Source organism: Pyrus communis, chromosome 8, assembly GCF_963583255.1.
Source record: "Pyrus communis chromosome 8, drPyrComm1.1, whole genome shotgun sequence".
Lineage (NCBI taxonomy): Eukaryota > Viridiplantae > Streptophyta > Magnoliopsida > Rosales > Rosaceae > Pyrus > Pyrus communis.
Window position 1 is genome coordinate 6050935 of NC_084810.1, and position 9631 is coordinate 6060565.

At 35.2% G+C, this 9631-nt stretch overlaps 1 protein-coding gene across 1 annotated transcript; it reads left to right on the top strand.

The window, feature by feature from the left end:
* The first annotated feature begins 7749 nt into the window (after positions 1-7749).
* Positions 7750-8798, top strand: LOC137741318 (uncharacterized). Its single transcript, XM_068481038.1, has one exon. The coding sequence runs from the start codon at positions 7845-7847 to the stop codon at positions 8049-8051; it is 207 nt and encodes a 68-aa protein (XP_068337139.1). The 5' UTR covers positions 7750-7844; the 3' UTR covers positions 8052-8798.
* The last annotated feature ends 833 nt before the right edge of the window (positions 8799-9631 follow it).

Below are 9631 nucleotides of genomic sequence, written 5' to 3' on the forward strand. Positions count from 1 at the left end.
GGGACCCCATGACCTCATCTCAGATGTGATTTTGGAGGAGTCCTTGTAACAGACTACTTTGTTACCCCTCCTTTGATTAATTGAATCTATCGATGTTTTATACCCCCCCCACAAAAAAAAAAAAAAAAAAAAATTCCTCTTTGTCGTTAAAAAAAAGGCTAGTCACTATACCTATTAAAGGTGAATTCATAATTTGAGAAATGCAAAGGAGACTCTCAAAGTGAGACTTTTCGTGAGTTTTATGTTACCTCACAATTTAATGTTAATTTTTATGCCAACATTATAAAACATTGTATTAAAAGCATGAGGCGGCAAATATTCCCACCTTTGATAGTCAGCATTTCTCTAATAATTTTTCAATTTACCTATTTTTCCATCAAACCGAATTGCATTAGCTTGTTATTATTATTGTTTTTTTTTAATACCAACGATGGGAACAATGAAATCAAATTTGATACTTCTAAGTGCAAAAGTGAATGTCACTCAGTACTATGGTCTGGTAGTATTTTTCTTTGCTTAGAAGTGATAAGAGGTATTAGGTTCGAATCTCGTGAATGACGAATTCGATACCAAATTAGGCTGCTGATTGTGTGGCTCAGCCAAACTTCCCCTTCCCTTAGTATAAAAATATCAATATACTAAAAAAAAGTGCAAAAGTGAATACCCTTAATAATTGAGCTATAAGTCCTTTTTTTAGTTATTATATATAGAAAATTTGAGCAATAGTCCTTGAACTTTGTTCCAATTGAAGCATTGGTTTATGAACTAAAAATCCGTGAGTATTGGTCACGAAATCAGTTATAATGTAGAGCAATGATCCTTTTTGCTAACGCCTTTAAAACTTCTATCCAAAATAAGGATTTTAAGGGGCAAAATGGATGGGGATTAGAAGGAATGAGAATGTGGAGAATTGAGTATGGGATAAACAATCTTCCTTATGTGTTTTCCCTTCCTTGTTTCTCTCAAGACAAAACCAAAATTCCAACCCTAGCCATCGGCCTAGCTATGGCCTAGGATCGGTGGCAACCCTTCCTCTCCTCCCACTTCTTTCTTCGGGATGTTTCCTAACAAACCCCCACCCACCCCCCCCCCCCCCCCACCCCCCCCCCAACCCCCACCCCCCGGCCCCCCGCGCCCGCATCCGTTTTTCCATTTGATTTCAGTGTGTGATTTCAATAAGTCCTTTTTCTCTCACCACCCACCACCCCCCCCAACCCCAGGGCCCCCCGGCCCCTCATGCCTGCCTCCGTTTTTCCCTTTTATTTCAGTGTGTGATTTCAATAAGCCTTTTTTTCTCACACAAACCACCCCCCCTCCCGGGGGCCCCCCGGCCCCCTGCGCCCGCCTCTGTTTTTCCCTTTTCTTTCAACGTGTGATTCCAATAGGCCCTTTTTTCTCACCCTCCATTTTCTCTTCTCGTCCTCCACATCCTATATTCCCGCACCTATATCCTCTCCTTCATGTTGGAGACCAGATCCAGTCCATGAACCCGTCGCCCATCTGAAAAGCGAATTTTTCATAAGAAAATTTTTGCTTGTGGACGGGATGGTGCCTAGAACCTCGGTTCGGATCTTTGTACACCTATCGTTTACCAGTGTTTTCTCTCGCTACATTTTCCTCTATTGTCCAAGAATAACTGCATCCCCGTGCATACATTTACTAATTTACCAGTGAAATATTACACCCTCCGAATACTACCATTTCCACGCTATATATCAAATCTATCTCTATCAACATTTACGATGATGCCAATTAAAAACCTGTTGCACTTATAGGTCATGCTTCCATGTTTTAAATACATCTCATGTTTTTCTTCTTATTCTTCTTTTACTTTTTTTTCTTTCCCGTCTTATGCTTCCATGTTTTAAATATGTCTCATCTGTTACCTGTAACTTATAAATTAGAGGTCATGATTATTCGTCTGGATTGTAAAACACTCTTAGTGATACATATTTGATGCAAGATCTCACCGTTGCAAAAATTTACTAGATTCCAATATACAAGATTTGACAGTTGATTTATCCGGATCACTCAGTAGTTTGTGTTGAATCCCACATTGGCCATAGAAAAAGTGAAATAATAGTATAAATATCCTAATCTTACTTCAATTAATATCGAGACTTTTTGTAATAAAACCCTACACCTAACGGATTGTGCAGGTTGTAATTACCGAGTTGGGAACATTATTGGTGTTCTTGGAAGTGGGCCTTTGGCCCCTCTCCCTGATAATTCTACATGGTATCAAAGCTAGGGAGCGGACCCGTATCGTACTGCCACATGATGGGTGGATCCTCCTGGCCCCACGCGATGATGGTGAGTCCCTCCTACGTGTGACCCACTAATTGGTCTTGGCTCCATGTGATTGTCGATGTGTGGAACTCCTACGTGTGACCTACTAATTGGGTCCCACGTGAGGGGGCGTGTTGAAATGTCCCAAATTGACCGTATCTCTAAGAAAATAAGAGTTTAAATATCCTAAACTTACTTCAACTAATACTGAGGTCTTTTGTGATAAAACCCACACCTGTCGGATTGTGACCCACACCTGACGGATTAGGCATGTGGTAATTACCAAGTTGGAGACAATATCAGTGTTGTTGGAAGTGGACCCTTGGCCCGTCTCTCTGATAATTCTACATGGTATTAGAGCCAGGGAACGGCCTCGTATCGTACTGCCACCTGATAGGTGGGTGCCCTTGGTCAGGATGATGGTGGGTCCCTTGGCACCGCATGTAGGGGTTAGTCCCCTTGGCTCCACGTGATTGTCGATGTGTGGAACTCCCATGTATGACCCACTAATTGGGTTCCGCATGAAGGGGCGTGTTGATTCCCACATCGGCCATAGAAAAAGAGAAATAATAGTTTCAATATCCTAACTCGACTTCAATTAATACGAGGCGTTTTATGATAAAACCGCACACATGACGAATTGTGCCGGTGGTAATTATCAAGTTAGGGACAATATCGATGTTCTTGGAAGTGGGTCTTTAATTAGTCTATCTCTCTGATAATTCTACAGTATGTACCATAAAAAAAAGATTGCATGCTTACGTGTTTTACATATATGATATATCCCATGCTTTTTTTTCTCTTCTATATTTCATCTGTTGTTGCAAATTACAAGTTGTCCCTCTACAGAGACCATATTGATGTGCGTAACTAATACTCCCAACAACATCATCACATAGGGTTTAAACTTTTGGAGAGGGTAGATTGATTGACAATAACTTCCAACTTAAAAATATGAAACAAACAACCAAGACCGACAACTTTTATGGTAATTAGCAAAGAGAGATTATATTCACACATCTCACTTTACTTATTTCATACTCTTTTAATTTTTTAATATTTTCTATACACCATTAACACTTGATAGAAAAATATTAAAAAATTTAAAAAATGTGAGAAAAGTAATTTGAGATATGTGAATATAATCTTGTTTGACAAAAAGACAATATATGCTCATTGCCGAATTTATTTCACCTTGGCAAAAGACAATATATACTCATTGCCCAATTTATTTCACCTGGAAACAAATGTAATCCTTCTGCATGTGCATGCATTTGTTCTGCCACCTAATATTCTAAATCGTGGACTCGCAGTCATCATATATTCTATTTACATCCAGACACTTTGAAAGTTCTTTTGGTCTCCTATCAGACATCGATCAGTCTATTTTTCTTTCTTAATTTGTATATCTAAATGTAATATTTTATTTTATTTTATTTTGAAACTCTTGTGTTTAGATGATTTATATATTTGGACAAAGCAATATCAAGCAGCAAAGAAATTGTAGCAAAAACTGTTTTGAAGGTCTGTAGTTTAAGTTGTTGAAAGAATTATCAACTCATACAGTTCATACGGATTTGTAATAGTTAGAAAATGTTTCATACACTTAAGATCGAAGCTTGAAATACCATTACCAACTATTTCGAGAAGGAAGTACTACTGCTGATGGATTTGTTAATATTGACTATATATTCTTATTATCAATCTTGTATCTTATTTAATTTTTCCTAGTTCAGTTATATTTAGATTAAAAATTGACGTGTATAATAACAACAGGTCTATTCAGATTAAAGTTTGACATGTATGGTAACAAAAGAAAGAGAAAAAAGCTTCAGCAAAGAAGAAGAATGAGAGAGAGATGTACACAGGAACTGCCGTCTACTTAATTTCCATTCGAGGAAGAGTGTTCAAGTAGAACTCGTAAACATATATCGTCGACCACATTAAATTAAATTTGCCTTTACATACGTTGACAGCCTTGTTGAGAGGAATTGGAATGACACCAATACAAAATTATAGTGGCGTCCATGTTTAATGACCACATAAAATTAAATTTGCCTTTCCATTCTAGAAACTTAGAAACACATTTAAGAGCATTCGTCTTTGCATTTGAGTTTCAGTCTCAAATCTCATTCCCCATCGTTTAATATAAATTATCCTATCGTTTGTTACCAAAAAAAAAAAACAAAAATACTACAATATATTTTGTAGGGGTCCTACTTTAATGCTATGTAGCATTGAATGTTATAAGCATTTTAGTTGTTAGATTTGAGTTTCACAATTATTAAATTTTATCTCTCCAACCTTAACCGTTCATTTTCCATATCATTCAATAATACGTATTATTGGACAATTTTCCATTTTGTTATATATACTATCCGAATTAGTATTTTAAGGTTGCAAAAATAACACCATCATAAATATAATTTCATTCTTCGTTGTTTGAGTGCACATTAGTGTACTACAATATACTAACAAATATGGAAGCCTTGTATTAAACATAGAGCCCCCCACATGGCTAAGGTGGGTTGTAGTCCAGGGAGATTTTTTATAAGGGTAGTGCTATTCATCACTCATTTTTGCTTCTCACACATTTCTCTCAATTTTTAGTTTCGGATAGAATGAATTGAAGATGTTCAATGGAAAAAAAAAAAATAAGGGTGTGTTGGAGGTAAAAATGAGGGTATGAATAACACCGTTCTTTTGTAAACTCATGCTTATAGCCCACTCAATTTCAATACAGATTAGTATTTAATGTATATATAGGAGAGGATAGGTAATAATAATAAGTTTTATGCTAAAAATTATAAATTAGTTCTATCTCTTGTCCCCTTTTATCCTATTTGTAAAAGAAAAAGACCATTTACCCTATGCGATTTAGCTATGTACTTCTTATTTAAGAAAAGAAAATTATTATTTTTTTAAATCCACAATTAGATCCATATCTCCACAATTCCTTACTTTCCGTTGCAATGTTCCAATGAAGTCACATTTGGTACGTTCTTAATCACTTTATTTACTTATTCTTGATTTAATTAGTAGGTTAATTATTTATATGGTCCTTGAATTTATCGACTAGGTTATGATTTTGAGAATAATTTATATTCTATTATTGTTCTTTTATATTAATTATTATATAATTTTATATAAGCCAAAAAAAATAAACATATGATTTTACAGTACTAATTTCAGTTAGCCCACCAAAAAAAAAAATCCTGGCTCCGCCCTTGGTAATCCCATAAAATTATATGTAGGTTTTATATTTTCTTCCAATAACACCACAACACTTCTAGCTACATAATACCCTTCTGATAGGTGTCGATAAATAACACACTGACTTTGGTGGGAACCGCTCCTTGCCCTGATCGGAAAACTTCGTTTCATTGTCTCCCTTTTCTTCTCTCCACTTTATCTTCCCCTCCATGTATCCACTCTTTTCATCTTCTTTCCCTCCCACTTGTGATCGCTTTCTATCAATTTCACTTTGGATCCGATTTGCTCCCACTTTATTCCGTCGTATTCAACAGCGTGCATAGAGCCTCTCCACCTTCCACCTGTGTGTCGGTCTCAACATTGCTGTCAGTGGTTCCACTGACTTCCTTCCCGATTTTATACCATTGGTGACGGCAGATTGGTTCTGTGCGGAGTTCAATGGAGGACGTCAACATTTGCTTCTCTTTTTATTGTTGGGGCTTGGTTGGTCTTCACCTTTGGTGTTTGTTGGGTTGCTGGTTCATGGTTGTCGGAGCTTGCTGTAACGGCGGCAAAGGATCTAAGCGGCTAGGGTTTTCAGTTTTTTTCTATCTTTCTTTTTCGAGCTCAACCCTTGGGTTGGGTTGTTGTTGTGATGGCCCATTTTTTGTTTGCGTTTAGTTGTGGGTTTTTGTTATGTATGTAAGTTTCTGGTATGAAAGTTTACCTTTTATCCAAAAAAAAAAAAAAACTCTATTTCCACCATGCAACCACTAAAGAGGATTCCATGTCCTCTATGGACGTCTATCTTGTGACAAATATCATCATTCATAATATAGGCTTCTACTTTAGTATGATCAAGTACACACATTTTTAGTAAGAATGTAATTCGGTAATTTGATTTTTTTTTTTTGTTGGTAGCCGAAGAACGTCAAAATTCCTTGGTGCGCATATCAAGACTAAACCATTTTGTTTTAATTTGATGATTTTTTTTTCTGAGTTTTTCAATCTGGAGACCACATTTTATAGTCCACTTCTAAATCATCTCTTTAACAGAATTTGAATCCATAATTTGAGTAAATCTCACCTCTATTATAAAAATGATTTGGACGTAGTCTAGAAAATGTGATATCCTAGCATTTTTCCTTTTGGATTGTAAAAATTGAAAAAAATTAATATGCTAGGAACATAGTTTGGTATACTAAATTTCATAATATATATATAATTGGTTATAATAGTTTTTTAATTTTTAACTAATTGTATTATTACATTTGTTGTATCGAATTATGTTTCACGCATATTAAAAAATTTATCTTAAAAGTCGGTTACAAACCTATAAAATTCACGAAATAAAGTGGCAGCCCTAGTTTGACCGGTTAAATGCCTAGCCCTAAATTGGACAACCATATTTATGGGATAATAAGTTGCTGAGAAAAAGTTCAAAGAAAATTTCCCTTTGCCAATAAAAGCTATCAAATTAAAGTGGGGCGGCCCAGTTTATCATTAAAATGAAAAGAAAAAAAAAAATAGACATCATCGTCAGTATACATGACCATTAAGTATGCAGTCGGACGGACAAATGCAAAGTACAATTTTACAGTAAAAATTTTTACACAACCATCTAGGAACCGTAACTATCACACTTACGTACACACCCGAACCGCCCCTCATCACGGCAGCCATCGGTCATCCACACGATTATTACATGATTTCTCAGCTACAAAGCAAGTTTTCAATTGTCAAATTATAAAGAGACGGGCTAGATGTTCACTTTTAATAATATTGTTATTATTATCAATTTGTTAATTACAACTTGCATAGTTCAACAGATGTGAGATTTTATCACAAAAATCTAGGTACTAGTTGGAGTGAGGTTGAGATATTTAAACTCTTATTTTCTGAAAGATACGATCGATGAGGGAATATTTCAACAGTTATCACTTAAACTACGTTAACATATGTGTATTAATCGATTAATACTATATTATAAATTATAAATCTATCAATGCATATTATGCCAAATGAATTAATAACATCACTTGCAAGTGGTCTTTTACAATAGTTGTGGAAAGGTGTTGAGTCTTTATATAACAGCGTGAGTTCGAATCTTGTCGGTGGGTAAACATCTAATATAACAAAATATATTATTTGAAAAAAAACTTATCAAACAAATCTCCATCGTTGATTTTCAAAACTAATACTAGTGTGTATATATATACAGCTCATCACACTTCTCGACCCCTTGGTCTTTCACCTAATTTTCATTCATATAAGTACCATGATATTGTCTCTTATTTATTGGTACAACATATACAACACAGGATTAAAAATATTCAGATAAAGAAAAGTCTTAAGCCTCTGAAATGGTTTGCTTTTGTTTTCTAGTAGACCAGAGGAGGAAGGTGTGGCGGACCAAGCCGGTGGCTGGAACATGTTCAAGATGTGGGAGCGGAGCAAGCGTGGCTGACATAAAGACTTCGACTAGGTTTTGCTATATTCCGTTTTACTGGAAATCTTGGAAGGCCATCATGTGCACTTTTTGTGGATCCATTCTCAAATCTTACAGATAAAATTTCTGCAGACTGGCTCTTGCTTCTTTATCTTTATTTCTCTGACCTTTCCGTATATTAGGTTGAGCTCTCGACTGTTTTTTTTCTTTTTCTTTTTTTTTTTTTTTTAATTTTCATTTTTACTTTTAAGTATTTTGCATAATATTGTTGGTGTGAGAAAAAGTGTGTAGAGTTGTATATATAAGCAGCTTGATGTTTGTTAATGGTGGAGTATACAGTTATGAAGGAAAATTTTCTCTGTTGAGAAGTATTAAGAAGAAGTGGATAATTAGTTTTAATTAACTCCGATTACTCAAAACTGCTTGTTAAAAGTTTTAGTTTGTAATTTAACAACTGTTAATTTAAGAGTCGGAGGAGACGGGGATAGGAGTGGTAGTAACAGTAAGGGTGGCCGTCGGTGGGATATGTGAGCCGTCAACAAATTTCCAGAAATCATGGCCAACTAGGAATGGCTTGATTTGACGAAGCCACATGAGGAAGTTGGAGTCGGTTAGTTTCAGGAACTGCGCCACATTAGCACATTAGGTCAGGGAAGTGAAGAGGAGGAAGACATAGCGAGGCAGGAAGCAGGATCGAAGGTTGTTAAGCCAGAAGGAGGGATGATACCATGTAGAAACACAGCTGCAGAGGCACGGTAAAGAATAAAACCAATAACAAAAGTCTAGAATATTTGTGAAAGTTATATTCATTCGTTGTTTGAGTTGTTGTACAAATACACACAAATAGTTCAGCTATACAAGAGTCCTAACGGGATTATATTTCTCCAAATACAACCTGATAATACGGCAGCATTAATACTTGGAGTTTATCACATAACAAAGGAAGGTAAGATTGGTTAGGACTCTACTTTAACACTTACCCTCCTTCCCCAGTTCTCCTGTTCTATAATTACAAAGAAAAGCAAAGAAAACAGATAAAAAAAAATTGCCAATCGGGTCTCTTTTCATTCAGTATATTGATCTACACAGAATATTGATAGCTTAATTAACTTATATATTACGAAGATGGAACACAATTTAAAAAGTTAGAATGTTAGACTTAAGATCTTAGAGTTGTATAACAAAACACTTAAATCTTAATTAGCAATGAATGATTTGAGCTTTTAAAGAAGATTTCGACGTACTTCTGACAAAACACTCTTAGCAAAATCGTTTTATGAGCTCTGCCTACTTAACCACTCTGAAATATATAGGTCCTTTTAGTATTTCTAAATATACGTCCTTATTATATATATTTAAGAAGGCTTGTTTGATAACCAATTCATTTTTATTTAAAAGAGTAGGTGGAATAATAGTTAGAGATCGTAAGAGGAATGAATAAGAATGGTACAAATATGAAGCTAAAAATAAAAAAAGCAAAAACTATTGTGAATGTTTTTTACTTTATAGATATTATTTTCGTTCATTATTCTTTGTTTCTTCCTCTCTTTTTAACCACATTTTTTCACCCATCATTTCCCTCATACAATCCTCCTATCTCAATGAGAGTTAAAACTGAAAACTAAAAATAAAATGGTTATTAAATGAGCTATTATTTTGGATATCTTTGTTTTATCTTTGAGTTGGCCGGTCCTTGAGTTT

Bases quoted from the DNA above. Each gene is read 5' to 3' on its own strand.
- LOC137741318 (XM_068481038.1), top strand. From the start codon at position 7,845: ATGGTTTGCTTTTGTTTTCTAGTAGACCAGAGGAGGAAGGTGTGGCGG.